Source organism: Sarcophilus harrisii, chromosome 5, assembly GCF_902635505.1.
Source record: "Sarcophilus harrisii chromosome 5, mSarHar1.11, whole genome shotgun sequence".
Classification (NCBI taxonomy): Eukaryota; Metazoa; Chordata; class Mammalia; order Dasyuromorphia; family Dasyuridae; genus Sarcophilus; species Sarcophilus harrisii.
In genome coordinates, this window is record NC_045430.1 from 57937661 (window position 1) to 57958125 (window position 20465).

The 20465-nt window shown below is 35.5% G+C and overlaps 1 protein-coding gene and 1 long non-coding RNA gene across 10 annotated transcripts in view; one reads left to right on the forward strand and one right to left on the reverse strand.

Moving 5' to 3' along the window:
* Window positions 1-20465, reverse strand: part of DYRK4 (dual specificity tyrosine phosphorylation regulated kinase 4) — a 78008-nt gene that overhangs the window by 30767 nt on the left and 26776 nt on the right. For 3 of the 9 annotated variants that reach the window (XM_003771294.3, XM_012550774.2, XM_031938991.1), the window contains exons 1-8: window positions 16270-16351; window positions 14638-14812; window positions 14309-14402; window positions 13704-13760; window positions 10917-11000; window positions 9970-10098; window positions 8067-8184; window positions 4149-4312 (exon numbers count right to left, since the gene is read on the reverse strand). In XM_003771294.3, the coding sequence (XP_003771342.2) occupies window positions 4149-4312; window positions 8067-8184; window positions 9970-10098; window positions 10917-11000; window positions 13704-13760; window positions 14309-14402; window positions 14638-14717 (726 nt within the window). In that variant the 5' untranslated portion in view covers window positions 14718-14812; window positions 16270-16351. Of the gene's footprint in view, window positions 1-4148; window positions 4313-8066; window positions 8185-9969; window positions 10099-10916; window positions 11001-13703; window positions 13761-14308; window positions 14403-14637; window positions 14813-16269; window positions 16352-20465 lie in introns of those variants that run through there. The other 6 variants (XM_031938989.1, XM_031938990.1, XM_031938988.1 and 3 more) reach the window with 5 other exon arrangements.
* Window positions 229-18631, forward strand: LOC116419371. Its single transcript, XR_004229667.1, has 3 exons — window positions 229-297; window positions 721-775; window positions 18481-18631. It is a non-coding gene; the product is annotated as an uncharacterized LOC116419371 (long non-coding RNA).

The window sequence follows — 20465 nt, forward strand, 5'->3', positions numbered from 1 at the left end:
GTAGGTTTTTGCAGAGAAAGTCTTGCTCTGAATCTATCCAGTGGAACTGGTAACTAAAACACTAGTATCTGCTGTGGGCGTTAGCACCAAAAGAGAACATCCTGGTTCTCACATTAATGAGCAAAGCTAAGCAGCCTTGTTACCTCAACCACACTATTGTCAAATAAGTGGAACTACTTCACAAAGGACACGAGGCGATAACAGGCTTCTAAACAGTTTCCCAGTATTTAGGCTACTACTACTATCTCTCATCTTTGTAAAAGCCTAAAAGATATGAATTCTCTTGGAGGCTACAAGGTAAATGTTCTATCCAACCATGGAATTATCAAATTCTGAGTGTGCATAGGCCAGAAACAATCCAACAGCTTTAATATAGGAAGAAAGGAGGGAAGTATTTATGCTTTAGTTCTGGTTCTGCCACTAACAGCAGCTTACATGAGTCATTTTATTTCTCTCAGTATGATTCAGCAAAATGAATAGAGAGATTAGAGGATATTCCTTCTAGAATTAGAATTTTGTGCTACAGGGTTGTCAAGAGGACCAGGTAGTTAACTGTGAAAAAGAATGGAGAAGCAATGAGAAAGTAGGGGTTGAAATAATAAGCTAATGTTATGGTAGAAATTTTGACTCTTTTCTAATGCTTCTCCACAAGTTAGAGATGTCTATATTCTGCCTCATCTTTACCTCAAGAATCTCTCTCCACATCTCTGCTTTGACCAGGTTTAATCCGAAAATGGAATTGAACACAGAGACATGGACTACTATCACACATCAGGTTAGAGGGATCTTCCAAGATACAGAAACAAAAATTTCATTTGGTATTAACTCCTAAACTAGCCAGTTTTTATTTGGTCAAAATCACTATGGGGTATGGAGTATAAAATTCTCATGTTTATATTCAGCAAGGTAAGGAAATCATTTAACATAGCTTCCCTGGGCTTGTTTCTTCTGTAAATATGAAGATTAGAAGACTCCTAAGGTCTTTCCCAACTCTAATGTTCTATGATTCTGTGATCCCTTCTCTTATTAATGTGATTGTGTTTAAAAGGTTTGTGGAATATCTGTATATGAGTTATGGATCTTTGTACATTTAAGGAAATATCTAAGAGTATACATATAATATATGTATAGGTCTTTTTGTGGTGGCAAGGAATTTGAAATTGAGTGGATATTCATCAATGGGGGAATAGTTGAATAATTTATTGTGTATGAATGTAATGGAATACTATTCTTGTATAAGAAATGATGAGCAGACTGATTACAGAAAAGTCTGGAAAGACTTACATGAACTGATGCTGAGTGAAGTGAGCAGAACTAGGAGAACATTGTACACAGTAACAGCAAGATAATATGATGGTCAACTATCATAGACTTAGCTCTTCTCAGCAATACAATGATCCAAGACAATTCAAATAAACTTGGGATGGAAAATGCCATCCTCATTCAGAAAAAGAACTGTGGAGATTGAACAAAATTCAAAGCATACTATTTTCACGTTTTTGTTGTTTTCTTCTTTCTCATGGTTTTTCCCTTTTGTTCTGATTTTTCTTTCACAACAAGATTAATATGGAAATATGTTTAAAATGATTGCACATATATAACTTATGTCAGATTTCTTGCTGTTTTGGGGAGAAGGAGTTAAGGAAGGGAGGGAAAAATTTGGAACTCAGAATCTTACACAAATGAATACTGAAATATATTGTAATGTAATTTGAAAACAGTGATATTAAGCATTAAAAATAATATTATATGCATGCAGGCTTGAATGAATGAAGGAACTTGTAAATCTATTACAGTGTGTTGGAAGATGTGTAGTGTGGAGATGAATGTGTATACAAAGAATACATTTGGTGTGTTTGAATACATATTATATATATCTTGACAAGGGATATGCACAGAGATATATACATGGATGAGTATTTTAGGGGGGAGTTGCTATCTCCCCCAAAAGTAAAAGGGTCAGTTATCAAAGAAAATATCAGCATGAAACCCCAGTTAATCCACAATGAGAAACTGATCAAAATCCTGATGGCTCTTGGAAATAAGGTCATATTCCCAGTGAAGAAGGCATAACTAGCATTAATCTGGTTACTTAAACAAGAAAGTGTAGGCCTGAATGAAATAGGAATGATAACGTCTAAAGCAGTGATTTTTAGCCTGGAGACCACAAATTCATTTTATATCTATCTATATGTACATGCATATGTGGGTGTATATATTTATATATGTGTGTTCAAATAAATTTAAAATAAAATAAATAATATCATTTACAGAATTTAATATAATAGAGTATATATCATATACTATGATATATGATATATGCTTATATATTATATAACAGACAGGTATATTTAAAATATATAAATATAAAATATATATATTTTATTTTTATGCACTTAAAACCTTTTTGAGAAAGTATAGATTTCACCAAAATATCAAAGGGACACATAACACATCCAAAATTATAAGCACTCCTGGACTAGAGAGAAGGTTCTTTGCATTAGATGTTTAGAATTCTGGGCAAAGCTAGGATTTGGGTTGTATATAGCTATATACTGAAGCTATAACATTTTATATTCATATAATATTTCATTTCTTGCCTCTCTAATGTACTTATTCGTCTGTATTTTAGTTTATTAATGTTCTGATCATAGAAGTAATTCCAGAGCTTCAAATGACATGCTAGGTCTTATACTTCTGACAGATTACCTTAAATTAGAAAGGCTTATATTCTAATATGAACCTATTGACAAGCTGGATGTGTGTCCTCTGAAGACCAGTTTACCTAAATTCCTAGAGCTTTATTATCAAGTTGTCTTAAAGGCGATAAATTTTACAGCCACAGCAATTTTCAAAGACCAGTTACCAAGCTGTGGAGGGGGCAAGGTGCAAACTAGCTAAACCATCAAAAAAGATAAATTCTTGAATTACTGTAACCTATGTCTTATCCTCTTAGTAGACTCAAAACTCTAAAAGAGCGGGCACTATATCTTTGCTAAATCTTTTATCTCCCTCAGTACATACCTAGAACAAGAGTCTACATACCACATATCACACACACATCGATATTTATTCAACTGAGATGATTTTTTTCTTTTTATTTGTTTATTTTTATTAAAGCTTTTCATTTACAAAACATATTCATGGGTAATTTTTCAACACTTGATTCTTGCAAAACCTTGTGTTCCAAATTTTCCCTTTCTTCCCCCCCCCCACCCCTTCCCTTAGATGGCAGGTAATCCAATATATGTTAAATATGTTAATATGTATGTTAAATTCAATATATGTATACATATTTATATAGTTGCTGCACACGAAAAATCTGATCAAGAAGGCAAAAAATGAAAAAGAATACAAAATGCAAGCAAACAACAACAGAAAGAGTAAAAATGATATGTTGTGGTCCACACTCAGTTCCCACAGTCTTCTCTCTGGGTGTAGATGGTTCTCTTCATCACAAAATCATTGGAACTGATCTGAATCATCTCATTGTTGGAAAGAGCCACATCCATCAGAAGGGAACATCATATAATCTCATTGTTGCCAATAATATTCTCCTGGTTCTGTTCATTTCACTTAGCATCAATTCGTGTAAGTCTCTCCAGGCTTCTCTAAAATCATCCTGCTGATTGTTTCTTACAAAACAATAATATTCTATAGCATTCATATACCACAATTTATTCAGCCATTCTCCAATTGATGGACATCCACTCAGTTTCTAGTTTCTTGCCACTACAAAGAGGGCTGCCACAAACATTCTTACACATACAGGCCCCTTTCTCTTCTTTAATATCTCTTTGGGATATAAGCCCAGTAGTAACACTGCTGGATAAAGGATATGTATAGTTTGATAACTTTTTGAGCATAGTTCCAAATTACTCTCCAGAATGGCTGGATCCATTCACAGTTCCACCAACAATGTATCAGTTGTCCCAGTTTTCCCACATCCCCTCTAGCATTCATCATTATTTTTTCTTGTCATCTTAGCCAATCTCAAAGGTGTGTAGTGGTATGAGATGATTTTTTTAAATGGAGTTACTATGTTTCACAAGAAATCGTCCTACATTCCTGGAGGAATTTCAGTACTGTTACCTCAAATACTCAGTTAAGAAATAAAATGCACTTAGCATAGTAATTTACATATTCACCTTTATATAGGAGCCATGTTCATCATCAAAGCTTGTCTTGTTATGTTTTTCAGGAAGCACATCTAACTTCTGGGCCTCAAGCCCTAGGAACCACAGTTCTGTATAGCCCAGAACTTCATTTCGCTCATACACAGACAGTTGGTTCTTGTAATATTTTAGGGCTTCTGTGTGAGAAATAAGGACAAGAATCATCTTTGTAGTTGGCTCCAAACAATGTTTCCACCAAACTGACTATCAACTGAATTCCAGTTAAAGAAGAGTAAATTCTTAATGTGCTCTCAATAGTTCGCAAAACCTCCAAAGCAAATCCTGCTTTTGAAAATTCTTATTGTCTTGTTATTATCTCATATTCAACTCCACATCATCTCATATTCAGTTTAAGAACTTTGTTCATATGAATCACAACCTTTTATCATTTCAGTTATACTTATGAGGTAACAATCTCCGTGCTGTTTTTTTTTTAATTCTATTAAACTCTTTCCATTTCATCACATATACCATCACTAGATGAATCATGAAGAACCCAGGACTATATAATGTCATGGAACTACATAGTCAGAAGATTACTGACTAGCTAGCTGGGTCACTTAATAATTGACATAATAGTAAGTGAGGCAGCATACCTTAATGGAAAGAGTGTTGGATTTGGAATCAGAGAATCTGGTTTCAAAAATCTGCCATTTAATAATAAAATAATTAATAATAATAATAGCTAACATTTACATAACACTTTAAGGTTTTCAAAATTTACATCTGAACTTATAATTCTGGCAAATAGGCACTGCTACTATTCCAATTTTATAAAAAAGAAGAAATTGAGGCAGGCAAAGATTAAGAGTCATAGTAAGTGACTTAGGTTGGATTTAAATTTAGGTCTTTTTCACTAAAAGTTTAATATTTTATTTGCTATGCCATTTAACTGAATCACATGCCACTGGCTTTATATTAAAACTGAGAAAAGTCACTAAATTTTCTGAGTCTCAGTTTCCTCATCTAAAATATACAGGAAATGTACTAAAAAAAAAAAAAAAACTGTGAACACTGTTTTAGCTCTAAAATCTAGGATCTTCAAGACTTTGATATTTAAGTTTCCTAAGTATTCCTCTACCAAACGAAATTTCCACTAAACTATAGCTGCCTCACGGAAATTTAGTGCTGACCTATGAATATAAGAATTAGAACCAGAAGGGGTCTCCATATTCATTTAGTTCAAGGATTCTTAACTTGGGGTCTATGGACCTCCAAAAGGTGCAAGAATAGATTTTATGGGGAACAAGAATTTGGTTATATATATATATATATATATATATATATATATATATATATTTCACTAACCTTTAATGAAATTTAGCATCTCCCTCAATTATTTTAAAATTTCAATCTGAGAAGGTTCATAGGTTTCACCAGACTGCCAAAAAAATCACATCAGTGACATAAAAATGGGTAGGAGCCTCCAATCCAGTCCAGTCCCTTTATATTACAGATAAGGAAACTGCCGGAATTCAGGAAATGGGAAGTTACTTTTCCAAAATCATGCAAGGCAAAATCAGGATTCAAACTAGTTCATCTGACTCCAAATACTCTCTTTTTATCATTTTGTGCATCATCCATCACTCAAGGTTTGCAAAGCACCTTGGTTCATAATGATTTCGGGAAGTAGATAGTTCTGGCATTTTGATTTGACCTATTGTCACTGTCAAGAGAAAGAACAGACCACACGAGAACCACAGAACTGCAGCAAATGTTTTTAGAGGAAGGAAGACATCTATTTTTTTTTTCTCTTTGTAACTTTTATCTGTAAGGTCTATTTATCAAAGGATACTACCCCCTCTTTGATTCTGTCAATGTTATCAAAGGGAATTGCTCCCTTTGATTTTTGTCAAGTACCATCTATTTTCCATCCTTTCACATTGTCTTCCCTCATAAGTCCCAAAAAACCCTTAATGAAGTGTTTGTTTTTGGTCTAAAAGAGATGGACAAATGACCATTCTTTTTAATTAAAAAATCTGTTGGCCTTGTAATAAAATTATTAAGTTGCCCCCCCAAATTCAGTAACTCTATTGTTGTTGGGGTTCTCTCCTTGAAATCTGTAGTTCAATGGAAGATTGTCTTAAACCTCTACTAAAAAGAGTGTGAGCCAGGATTATTTGTATCACTTTGGAAGGTACTATTTTACATTCCCTACCTGAAATGGAAAGCTGGAAGCTAGTTAAAATGTAGCGAAATGGAAGAAGTAACTATCCAGTTTTATTAGATTCAGGTCTTGGAAGTATAATTTCATTTATTTACATGGAATTGAGAGCCATTCATGTTCATATGCAATTTTGTTTTATTTTTAATTCTGGAAAGAACTTGTGATTTCATCAGTATAAGGAACTGCTAGTTAGAAGGAAAAAATTCCATCAATGCAGATCAGAAGATGCTCAGCAAGTTAGTCTTAGAGAGTTATCAGAGAGTAGTTAAATGTTAAATAAACATTTATTGACTTGACTGGGATCATATGGGATATGTCTGGGTATTGTCTGAGGTAATATATGTCAAAGATAGGATTTGAAGTCAGGTCTTCTTGACTCTTTCGAATCAAAAATAGCTTGAATTTATACAATTCCTTATGGCAATAAAAAGTTGTTTTTTCTTTATCTTTTTGATTCTTACAGTCATCAGGTAAGATGAGTGATAGAGATTAGATTTGTGATTTTATTAATATCAGGAATTCATGGAAGAGGAAATTCTCTTCACCATTGCAGATCAGAACATGTTCATCAATATATAATATTATAAACATTATCTGGGAGTTAATAATGAGTATAATAATCATTAGCATTTATTTGATGCTTAAAAGCATCTAAAGTCATATATATATATATATATATATATATATATATATATATATAATTTCATTTGATACCACATAACCCAGTATGGTAGGTGCTATTATTGTTCCCATTTTACAAATGGGGAAACTGAGATCTAAAGAACATAAGTAAATGCCCAAGAGAGGATCTGAACCCAGATCACCCTAACCCCAAATCCAAAACTCTAGCCACTGTCACACCTACAAGAGGGTCATATATCTAGTATATATAGCAGAACCTGAATCCAGGTCCTTCCTCTACCATGTAATAATAGCTTACATTTAGACAGTGTGTTGTGATAATAAAGAGTTCCATGTTCTTTATCTCATTGATCCTTACAACCACCCTATAAGACCAGGAACAAAGAATATACTTGTGATTTCATGGTGTAAGAAATTCATGGAAACAAGATTGCCTTCAATCATTCCCAGCTAGGAAGCCAAACCAGGTATTTTGTCCAGCAATCTCAGTTCAAATTCTCAGTCCCTAAGCACAAATGATATAGATAGCAATAGCTACTATTTACATATGGCATTTTACATTTTCCTCACAAACCTGTAAATCAGAGAGTAAAATTGTTATTATTCCCATTTTATAGAAGGGACATTGAAAATTAGAAAAGAAAAGAAAATTGTCCATGATAATACAATTGATAAGTAGAGGAACCAGGACTCAAACAGGTTATATCACTACAAATATAATGATTTTCCCCTCATTGTAACATATATGTTTTTCAAGGATACCTAAAAAAGGAGAAATCCCCTAATGGAAAAAGAGAGGGCCCCACAAAACACTGGAGCTACATGGGCAATATCCAGGCCCACAAGAGATAAACTTGCACATTGATAGGAATGGAAAACTTAAGTCTTAATTATGGCCTGACATGGCAAGAATTGACCTGTCCTATCAAATCATACTCAGGGTTTAGCCACTGGTGGATTCCTTGTTGACCACCCTAAAACTTCACCCTTCTTTTCCTTTACACACCATACACACCACACACACACATACACACACACACACACACACACACACACACACACAACCTGCTGAGAGGCTATACCTGATGCTGTCAGAGGTATCTTGTGGGGTGTCAGGTTATCCTCTGATTTGAAGGTTTGACTTTGGCTGCTGCGACTGGATGAAGCCTTGATCTCAGAGGATGGATGGCGTTGCTTATCCTGACCAGAGAGAAAGATTTGCTTTCAGGACCACCCAATCTAGACAGACTCTTCCCCTTGTCCTTGACAAGAATACACCTAATCAATCAACTTGCAAGTCACCTAGAATTTTTTCTTTTCTCTTTTCTGGTTTTGTATTAATTTTACCACTCACTGCCTTTTAAAAATGATTGATATAGGAGGAAAATACAATTAACTTTTATTTATATTATTGTGGATAATTTAGAATAAATTTTTATTTATATTATTGTGTATAATTTATAATAAATTTTAACTCCGGGGGGATTTAACTTGTCAACAACTAGAATAGATCAGTTCTCCTCTTCCCCTTCAGAGGAAAGCCAATTAAATATTATATCAAAGACAATCTTAAGGAGTGAAGAAAACACCAAATCAAAAGTCAGAAAAACCTATTTGAATTTTTACCTGCTACTTAATTATCTATGAGACTTTAGGCAAATCATTTATGTTCTTCAGACCTCACTCAGTTTCTTCATCTGGAAAAAACTTTTAAGGTTGAGCTAGACGATTTCTAAATTTCTAAGGATAGTTTCCTTCCTGCTCCAAATTCTATAATAATCAAAGTATCATTGAGGAAAATAAGCTATTAAATAATGTACCTATTGATAGCACCAGGACATGTACTATTCAAGGAATTTTGTGTATCTGACTATTAAAAACCTTGAGTAGCCCACGATAATGGGTTTACTTTTGAAATTCCCTAATTTTCCAGAGCACAGAAATAGTTTAAATCAAAGGCTTAAGATTTAATGATATTATACATTGGGAGGGGAGGCACAACAAAAACATCCCTTCATAAATCTAGAGCACTCTCCCATTAATACCCACATTATCAGTGGGATGAATAGGTTCTGCATGGAAAATAACAAAAAACCAAGTATAGCCAGAGAATGCTCCTGGAGGATACTTTAATGACTTCAAACAACTTGTGATTTCTAGTGATGTTATTGAGTGACTAAGTCTTCTCCCTCTTTTGTTGGACACATTGCTCCATTGGTCCCTCTAATGACTGCAGTTTGATAAATAAAGCAATAGAAGCAAGCAAACAAACAAAAAATCTACAATGGTCTTTTGTAGGAGGGTTCTATTTCCCAAAACCAGTTTCTGGACCTAATTCTTCAGAGACACTGTTCAACTCTAGGAAAAGCCCACAAGTCATTACTGCCATAGCAGCTAATAAAAGTCAGGCAGGATTCTTTCTACCCTAAGAAGAAATCTGTTCCTTTGGGCCCTTATTTTGTGGAGACCTTATTACCAGGTTAAAGGAAATTGAGAGATAGACATTCCCTGAAGGAAAGATATAGTAAAGAAGAAAAATCACTTTTCTCCACCCACCTATTCAATTTTCTTGTTTTTTGCTATTCAGTAGCAAGTCTCACCAATATTCCAATAAATCACATAACTTTAGAGCTAGAAGAGATCTCAGAGATCTTAGTTTTAAAGATAAGGGAATGGAGCCCCAGGATGCCAGTGAGAGGAAAAGAATTATATGACTAACCCTCAGATGTACTTAATGCTTTTCTTTTTAAGATCAAACCAGTTTTCAAAGATAGTCTCTCTTGCTATTATTTTATTCTCATGAAGCTTCAATTATACATCACTATAATTTGTATTCTAAGGAAATATAAGCACACATAGGATCATAGGATACTGAGGCCCAGAAAAACTAAGTGACTTCTCAACCAGATCCCACTCTTGGTAACCAAGGATTTTTCCATCCAACACCTGCTTGAGATCTTCACCAATGTGGGACATTGACAGTACCTTTGCCAAACTTTTGCTGTTGATGAGTGGGAGGTTACTGTCCTGAGAAGAGATCTTTGCCACAGCGGTCACATTCTTCCTCCCACGATTATCCAAATGAGGGAGTAAGGTAATACTGGTGTTTGTTTTCTGCAAAAAGAAATATCCCTTTAACCTTAACCAAGAAGTCGTCTGCAGCACTCTATCCACCCCAAAGCTATGACTGATCCCTAAACCTACTCTTAAAATTCTCTAGAGGAATTCTCTAGCTTCCCTCAATGATTACCTTCTAGTGTTTCATAATCCCAAAAGGGAGAAATCCTTTCTACTAATTAATGCAAATCCCTCTGCTTGTAACAGAAGCTTCCATTTCCTCTATTTCTCCTAGTTTAGATTTATGCAATTGAATCAATTTATACATTAGTTAAATTAAAACTACTTAAGTCTAAAATCAGCTTCAGTTGTAAGGATGATCAATTGTGAAAGAATTTCCTACTCTGATCAAGACCAAAGGACTCAGTATAAAAAATGCTATCTACTTTCAGAGAGAAAACTGATAAAGCTCTGAGTACAGCCTGAAGCATACTTTTCAAACTTTCTCTATTCTTCTTATTTGTGTGTGTTTTCTTTTGCAACATGGCTATTATGGAAATATGTTTTGCATATTTACATGTATAAGGAATACATTGCTTGACTTCTCAAAGGTTAGGGGGGAGGCAGGAAATAGAGGAATTTGGAATTTTTAAAAATGAGTGTTAAAATTGTGTATTTGGAATCAGAAAATGTTTAATGAAATAAAAACATATTAAAATCTTTGGGAAATCTTGTGAAAAGAGGACAAAAAAGAAGTAGTAACAGTTAAAGTAGCAAGAGAATTTCCAGAGTGTTGTGTCCAGGTATTTGAAAAAGGCACCCTCATCCTACTCTGTGCTGGAGAAAGAAGGAAACAAGTACACAGAACTCTCTACCTTACGCAAATATCGGTTCAGCCTCTGGTTCTTGTGCTTGGAACTTGGTTGTTGGTTTTGAATTTTATTATCCATTTGGGATGACTGAAAGACAGAATTAAGAATGCTTAGTGTTGCTTCATCCTTGATTCCCTGATAAAAACCTCTGATGGCTCACTGATTATGTGATTTCAACTCCTTTTCTGTTATTCAGTTCTGAAAATATTCAAACTTCCACAATTTGGCTCAAATCTTTCTTTCTAATTTTGGTCTAGTCTGCCTTGAAAAATCATTGCGGCATAGAGAGAGCACTTATGTTATGTCAAAGGATGAGTTCATACTCTGACTGCTACTTATTACCTGTGTGACAAGTCATTTAATCTCTTTAATACTCAGTTTCTACTTGTAAAATGAAGGCATTGAAATAGGTCACCTGTAAGGTGTCTTCTGGGTCCAAAGCTATAACACTGACTTACTCCAAAACAGTACAATTGTGTTGCAAGAAATCTTGGCTTCCTTACGATTTGTCTCTTGTAAAATTTGACTAGTTACTATCTTCTTACCTTTTTTCATTTCTTCTTCCTTGAAAATCTCTCCCCTCCCCTAATCCCACACACATTCTATTCTACTCATTATAAATCTGCCCATCTGGTAGGGCAGTTTTTGGCAAAGTGGATAGAGTACCAACCCTGGAGTCAATAGGATCTGAATCCAAATCTAGCCTCAGACACTTACTAGCTATGTGATCTTGGGTAAGTCACTTCTTTTACAAGTACCTCAAAAAAAATCCATCCTATAAAGCCCAGCTTTAATCCTATATGTTTATGAACACTTTCCCAAGTTATCCTAAGAATATTCTCTCTATACTTTGAATTCCTAGTTAACACAAATAGTTAAATACAATCTCTAAGACTTTTTTGGCACTTATATCTTCCCATCCATATAGTAAGTTTCTTGATGGAGAAATCACATTTTATACTATTTTATATATCCCTGAACATAGTGACTTCCCATTGAAGGATCAGGTCACTTTGCCACACCCCATCCAATTTTGTCTTAGGCCTCTAGTATTAATAAGTTTTAGTTCACTAGGATACAATTACTATTGTCAATGCCCCATAACCAATAAATTAATCATTCAAATGTACCAAAGAGTTTCCTTGAAGCTCATTTATTTTGAATTTTGAAAATGATTATAGTCATCTTCACAGTAGTACCCAGAAGTAGTAGAGATTAGAGTGTGATCTTTCTTATTCAAAATAGGGGGAACCTCATTCCTTAGGATAAATCCTAAATGTATGGTTCTGGGGTCTTTCAGCTGCTCCTGATTACCATATGGAGGAATTACCCTATAAATTATCCTAAATACCAATGTTCAAATTTAGAATCAAATGTAAAGTTAATACTTAGGAACTCATCAACACCCATCTTATTTAGACTGAAGATGAGAAGAAAAAGGTATGTGTGAGATAATTCTAATGCAATCTCAAGGATGTTGTTTCCCATCTTGGACCACTGCCCACTTATATCCCCCAGAGACAGCAGTTTCACCTGGTGGGTATAGCTTCGGGAGGCACTTCTTGGATATTAAATCATATCTCCACTTTGGGGACCTTTAGAAGAAAACCAAACTCTCACAACTACTGTACACATTTGCATAGTCATTGAGGACTTTTTATGAAACACAACAGGTTTGATAGATAATTAGACTTAGTAAAATCACAGAAGTATCCCTGAAGTCTTTGAGAAATAATCAGGTGTATCTTAAAGCTCCTCACACAAGATCAGCTATAAAAAAGACTTGGCTAGTGATTGTGCTAGGGGCACTACATAATATAACCCATATCTCCTGGTTGTCCAAACCTCTTTTTTATGTAGTTAAGGAGGAGACATTTTTTCATTGCATTATGCAATGAGCTATGCCACAGGCTTCCTTCCACTGACCAAGTCAGTGAATGCCAAAGTAATTTTAGGCCCTATACTTGGATCTGTGCTATGAGCAGAAGCCTAGACCAAGGAGTCAAAACTTTAATGCTTCTAACAAAAAAACAATTGCAAAAACTCTCCAGAACAAGATGCCATGATGCTTTCTTCCAAATAAATTATAAAATTAAAAAATCTCTTGGACTGGAAAAATCCTTAGAGATGATCTAGACCCCAACTTCTCAAACTATGGTTCATGACCCCATATGAGGTCTCATGTGTCACATGGTTCACAAAATTATGATTTATTATCAATAAATGTTTGATTTGTATGCCCATTTTATGTACCTGGGGTCACATAAAAATTCTCAGGCAAAAAAAAAAATGGAGTGGAGAAAGTTTAAGAGGCCCTGAATTCTAGTCTAAGCTCCTCCATTTCACAGAAGAGAAGTCTAAGACCCAGAGAGATGAAGACCATTGTCCAACTTCATACAAACTGCAAAGAGTCAATCTGAAATTTGATTCCAAGTGCTTTCACACTAAATACAATCCTCTTTCAACAAAATCATTGAAACTTGTTATTTTCATGCAAACTTCTTCCTTCAGTAGGACCAGTATTTTTCATTAAAGGTTCTGAGTCTCCTTCACTGGCCTTTTATCTCTTCCAAAGAAGAGAAGGAACACATTCCCCTTCTTTTCAGCGCCCTCCCCCTGGTTTCCTTTGCATTTGCTCCAAATCCAGGGCTGAAAAATTCAATATTACAATGTCATCATAATTTCTAGATGGTCAAATTCTTCTTCTTCTTCTATCTTTTAAAGCACACAGTGCAAAAAGAGAGACTGTAAGAATTATAAACATGTTGACACCAGACATAAGTAACATACCTGTTTTGAAATTGTTCTTGAATGCACACCAGACAAAATTACTCCAGGAAACTTTTGCTGTTGTTACGTATACATAGAGCAAAGTAAAAGGCAAAGTTAAAGACACTAGGCTCAACTATGTTCACTTCTCTTTTCTGTTTTTTTTTCTTCTCTCGTGGTTTTTCCCTTTTGTTCTGATTTTTCTCTTCTAACATGATTCATAAGAAATGTGTATTTTAAAAGTTAATATACATGTATAGCCAGAAAAAATAAAACAATTAATTTTAAAAAGGACACTAAGTCAAGAATTCCAAAAACACAGGCTCACAGGGAAGAGTGGGGAAGTTTGGAAGCTCTGAAAAATCTCAAATCAAGAAGTCAAGCCCTCAGTTCTGACCTCTCCCTATGTCAGCTTTAATGGTGAGTTTTACCACTTCAAAATCAAAAAGCATAATGAAGCAAGACCCACCGTGGCAAACATCCTTTCCTTTCCATTTCTTTCCCTCGTGTACTCATTACATCTTACAGGTTTATGACCAAGTGATCACTATTTAGTCCAGGTATTCCCCTTTCTTCCTTTACTCCATTCCCACTCTAGCTTTTGGTTGAAAATAGATACTTCTTACCCTTATAGAAGTTAAGGTGTGTTTTTTTCTTGATTTCAGAATGGGAAATGATGTTGAACTTCTTTTTCCTAACTTTTTGGCATTCATTTTTGTCCTATAGAAAATCAGGAAGGGTCAAGAGAGAAAAATAAATTAAAAACACCCTCAATGAAAAAATAAATTCTAGGCTAATTGGTACCCTAAAATTTGGAGCCAATGCAAAGGAAACCAAGAAGAGGGGGCTGAAAAAAAGGGAATGTGTTCTTTCTTTTCCTTCTGTTCCCTTTACGTGGAAAGATAAAAGGCCTGTGGAGGGAAGGCTCTGAGAATCTTTAATGCAAGATACTGACCCTAATGAGGGAAGAGAAGAAGGGAGAGGTGCCAAGGAAGCATCTAGAACTTCGGGGATTTCAGGCCCCAAAGATTCCATGTTCTTTTGTTCATTTAAAAACCAGCAGCTCTTGGAACCCTACTTCTCACAAGGACCTCTGGCTTCAGGAAGGGGATATTTGGGCAGATGAAAGCCTGTAGATACAGAAAAAGGAGGCAACCAAGCTAGACCTAGGTTCCAACTACTATGTATTTTTCATTGCTTTTTATTCTTTTCCCATAGATACCAGACTCCAAGGAAGTTGGTGGGGGACATCTTTTTTAAGTTTAGAAATTTTAAATAGTTAAGTTGCTTTATGGAGCTTTAAATGTCATCGATTTGGTATTGAAAGATACCAAAGGTTCAGATCTCTGCTATGTCACTCCCTAGATATATGGTGTAAGCAAATCATTTAACTCTATGATTCCTCTCCTAGAAGGTAGTAAAGGCCTCCAGATCAGGTAGTAAAGGATTTGATGGAATGGGATGGGACAGGGAAATGAATCATTGCAAATGTAAGTGGGTTTGGTTTCAGTTCTAATGATTTTTCCAATCCTTTAACATCCTTGTTCTTCCTTTATGAGCCTTTGCAATAAGAACCTCCCCTCTGGCAGGACAAGAATGGCAAACAAAAAAAGCTAGATCCTGAATGAATCAAAGGCTTATTTTCCATCATATATATGGCCCAGGAGATTGGGGTTCAGTATGTTATTCATCTTTGAGAGAGGATGTCATGTAGAATATATGTTCTAGGCTGAAAAGTCATACATAAAACAATTTCCATCTCAAATTGCATGTTATATTTACACACCTCCCTTGTGTTAAAGGGGCGCTTTGATAGCTTGGAGATTTTTGAAAAGATTCCTCTCTCCTCCCCTATGACCTAAGAGAGTAGGCAAGGGCCATTTTGTAACACTAAATTTTAGATGGCAAAGAAGAATCTCCTAAACCTTGATGGGAAGTGTGCAATTACTATGGAGGTAAACAGAAAAATAATGTCTTGAGAGATATTGTACACTAACACTGAACATTTTTCATTTATTAATGACACCCAAAAGACAGGGTTTGAGCTTACTAGAAAATGGCAATGAAGCACACAAGGAAAAAAAAAGAAACTTTTGTATTTTCCACTCCCTGAGATGGATCCAGTATGTAAATGATATAAGGGCTGCTGATATTTAAGGGGGGCACCTCCATGACCTTAGTGACAGTTGTATATGAATCTGATTCAGTCACAAAGACTTGGTTGACTTGATCTTAAGTTCAGATCAAGTAAGGCAAATGTTAGAGGAAATGTGGCTAGTCTAGAACCATATTTGGTATGCCTCCAGCCAGGAGATGTGTGTGGAGATTGGGTCAGGGAGACAACTGGCATATTTTGGAAGCCGTCTGCACAGTTGGAGAGTTGCTATAAATGCTTGAGCTTATATCCAGGTGACTAGACTCTCTTCACTCACTGATTGATGGGGGGGAGGGGAGGTAAAGAATCCCATGGAACAATTTAGTGAGGAAGATTACAATGAACTATGGGATGTGGGTTGGTGCTCTCAGCAGCAGCTGTATCATTTAGAGACAGTGTGTATTATACTGCTAGGAAGGAAGTGATACTTACGTTGTTTTTCATCCACGACTCCCTATGGAACTGAGTTTAGCTTGGTCTCATTAAGGGTAAAAATCCCTGAGATGCAGGAGCCCTGGGGTAGATAAAATAATAATACTTAAATTGATCTGTGATCTCATCAACTCTGGAATAACCTCCAAGGATTCAGAATTATAATGCAGAATTATAACTGATTTTTATATTGTTTTTTCCTCTTTCCATAACATCCTGATAAAATAAATACAACAGCTACTATTGTTCCCATTTACAGATGAGAAAACTGAGTCTTGAAAAGACTAACTGACTTGCCCATGATCACACAATGTCAGAGGCACTATTAAATACAGATCTCTTCTGATTCCAAACCAGGCTTTTCCCACCACCATTGTTTGTCCAGTAGAACTGATGTAACAACTGCCTACAGCTAGATGCAAAATCAGGAGGCAGTACTATTTCCCAGCTGTGAAGTAGTATAAAATGGGAGACTTATTGATTCAAATAACCTTCTGAAGATCATTAGGAAAGCACAGATCTATTAGAGGGTGAAGGGTTGGAGAATAAGGAACAGATGTGAATTTACTACAGAAAAATAACCTATTATGCTGAAATTTGAAAACCCACCTCCTACCGATTCCCTTCAGGACTAGGAAACTTGAACTCTTGGGGAAAGATGCATTTAATTACAGGATGCAAATGTGGCAAGAATAGAGATACCCTTAGAGAGAGAGATGGCTACTTCCTGACAAAGTACCTAGGACAGTCCAGCACGCACATGGTGGACTGACAGAGCTGAGGCTCCAGATATTCTGTTTGGGACCTCAAGTAAATCAGGATTTGAGGAATAGAGAGTCATTTCCTTTTTGATTAATATTGGATTATCAACCAATATGCTTAAAATCTGTTCAAAAGGCAGTAAAAGAAATAGAGGTAATTGAATGGATTGGTACCAAAAAGAAATTAAATATAAGTTATCTGGTGGGGTCAAAGTACAGACTTACCAGAAGCATCCTGGCAGACTTTGACAATCAAATTCTGGCAATGTAGTTCCATTACTACTTAAATAGAACACAAATATTAAATATTGGACTTGATTAACAATATGTTGTAGGTTGAGGTTTCCCTTGACTTTATGGATAAAGCTGAAATTTGCTGACACATTAAGGGCCATAATCTCAAGAGGCATTTGTAAACCTCAAGTGGCATTAAGTAGTAGATGAACTGAGTGTGGAATTGATAAAAGAGACAATGACAACCCCAGTTCCAAACAGGTCATTGACAAAATAAGGAACTGATTTATGAATTGATTTACCAAGGATATATAGTTGCAATTCTAGTTTTAAAAAAAACACCAAAAATCTAAATAGGAGATTTCTGATCATTGTATGGGTTACTCTCTATACAAGGGTTGTCAACTATGTAGAACTTTGAGTGTCTTCCTGCCTGATTCAGAAAATCACTCAGGTCTAAATATCTCTAATGCTTTTTGGAGCATTCTGCTGACTTGAGATTAAACTATGGAAAGGTGAATAATGTATTTAACCCATGACTATCTTTGGAGCTTTTATAACTCACCAACATTTTTTTGCCATCAAACTCTAGACAGTTTTAAAGCTTTGTATTGATTTCATAATGCATAGCATGCATTGATGAACTTTCACTCAGTTATCTACCAGGGAAGGATAGATCATAGCTGGCCATACTCAACAGTCGGGTTCATTCAAGATTGAAGGTAAATGGTGACAATATCCATCTATGCCTAAAATCTGGTACTTTTTTGGAAAAGTAGTCATATTCTGAGGTAATTAGAAAGGGATTAGATGAGACTCCTGAATTGAAAGCTTCTACCCACCTTGATATAAGAGGTCTAGTCCTATTTTCTGAGGCTGACAGACTTTCACTGAAAATCTATTGCTTCTGCTAGTACACTTGAGCAAAACTACCAAGGCCCTCTTCAAAGGACTCCTTTTCAGGACAGAGGAAGCAAATTTCTTTGACTAAGCTAAAGAATAGTCTCTCTGGAGCCCCAGCTCTGTCAGAAAGGAATGCTAATTTCTATTTATGCTACTTAGCAAGTTCTGACTATGGATGCATGGCAGTTGAGAAGACTGGGTTCCAGTTGAGCGCTCTAGCATTTGTATTATGGGTTCTTCATGAAAGCGAAAATTTGGAGATGATGATCAGATCAGTTAGATATCACAAAAAATTTTTATTTTTACTCATTAGGTAAGACGATCATAACCTTTGAACTATGATACAGCACAGAGAAAATTAAAAGCCTGAGGAATCACCTTTTCATGAATTTGTCAGTTGTCAATGATGTATGCTGTTTTGAAGACTTCAAATCACTGGACAATAGGTGCTTGAGTCATTAATAAAAGGGACAATTTACTTCCCCTTTTTACCATCCATGATTCTATGATTAGACAATGGTGATAGTTCAAGATTATCAAAGTCCTCTCCTGCAGAATTTTAACTATGACTTCCCACTTATTCTTGTGATGGCTTGGTAACTAAGGGAATGGAAGGTCCCTGGATTGTGCGGCCTAGGGTTTAGACCAGTTACATGAGACCTGAAGTTCTACATAGGAATTCAAGTTAGTCAATTTGTTTTACACTATACCAATACTAATCTCTACCAGTCAACAAAAATGGTCTCAGAATGAGAATATGTAACTGCTGGGAACTAACTAGTGTCTGCATTAATGAGACATGCAGTTGGGTATAGAAAATGATAGCTATCACATTGGTCCTTTCCTTACACTGGAAATCATTCATAAAGTGGTCCAAAATGCAACCTGGATAAAAGATGATAAAGGTTAAAGTCTATCACACAACAGATGCCAGATACTGAATATGATGGACTCCTTGTCCAAACCAAGAAAGGTATAACATGTTGGTTCTTCTAAAATTATCAATGAGGTCATTATAGCCACTACTCTTGAACAACAATGGGCTTTTGACATGTACCATAAGAAATAAGATAAAAGCAAAAAGACTTCAGGACTTCCAATAAACCAAGGGTTGATTCTCATGAGAGATAAAACTGCTATAGTCCTATAGTTGGACTATATAAAAATGATTACACAGGTCAATCATTCATGGGTACCCCAAGGAGGAGATATTCCACCTAATCATGAACTTTGTATTCATGTTTACAGTTCATGTTTCATAGTATGAAAGAAGAAGTGAAGGAATGTGAGGTGAGATATTGTATTAGTTCTGAAATCACCCTAAGCTACTAAAATATCAGGGACTAATAAGATAAGGGTGAGTAACTCATGCCAATCCAAATTGATCAACTGTATTTATACTCTTTCTAAATGGATTTGTTGAGCAGAGCTGTGATTAACACAGTGAACCAAGATCTGTCCCCAGGATCCTGATGTGGGGAGTAAACGGATAGAAATGTACTCTCTCTAGAGGATATGCTTTATTCCTTGAAGTAATTTTATTTTATTTATTTTTTATTTATTTATTTAATAGCTTTTTATTTACAGGATATATGCATGGGTAACATTACAGCATTAACAATTGCCAAACCTCTTGTTCCAATTTTTCACCTCTTACCCCCCCACCCCCTCGCCTAGATGGCAGGATGACCAGTAGATGTTAAATATATTAAAATATAAATTAGATAAGTATACATGACCAAAACGTTATTTTGCTGTACAAAAAAAAATCAGACTCTGAAATATTGTACAATTAGCTTCTGAAGGAAATCAAAAATGCAGGTGTGCATAAATATAGGGATTGGGAATTCAATGTAATGGTTTTTAGTCATCTCCCAGAGTTCTTTCCCTGGGCATAGCTGGTTCAGTTCATTACTGCTCCATTGGAAATGATTTGGTTGATCTCGTTGCTGAGGATGGCCTGGTCCATCAGAACTGGTCATCATCTAGTATTGTTGTTGAAGTATATAATGATCTCCTGGTCCTGCTCATTTCACTCAGCATCAGTTCGTGTAAGTCTCTCCAGGCCTTTCTGAAATCATCCTGTTGGTCATTTCTTACAGAACAGTAATATTCCATAATATTCATATACCACAATTTATTCAGCCATTCTCCAACTGATGGACATCCATTCAGTTTCCAGTTTTTAGCCACTACAAAAAGGGCTGCCACAAACATTTGTGCACATACAGGTCCCTTTCCCTTCTTTATAATCTCTTTGGGATATAATCCCAGTAGTAACACTGCTGGATCAAAAGG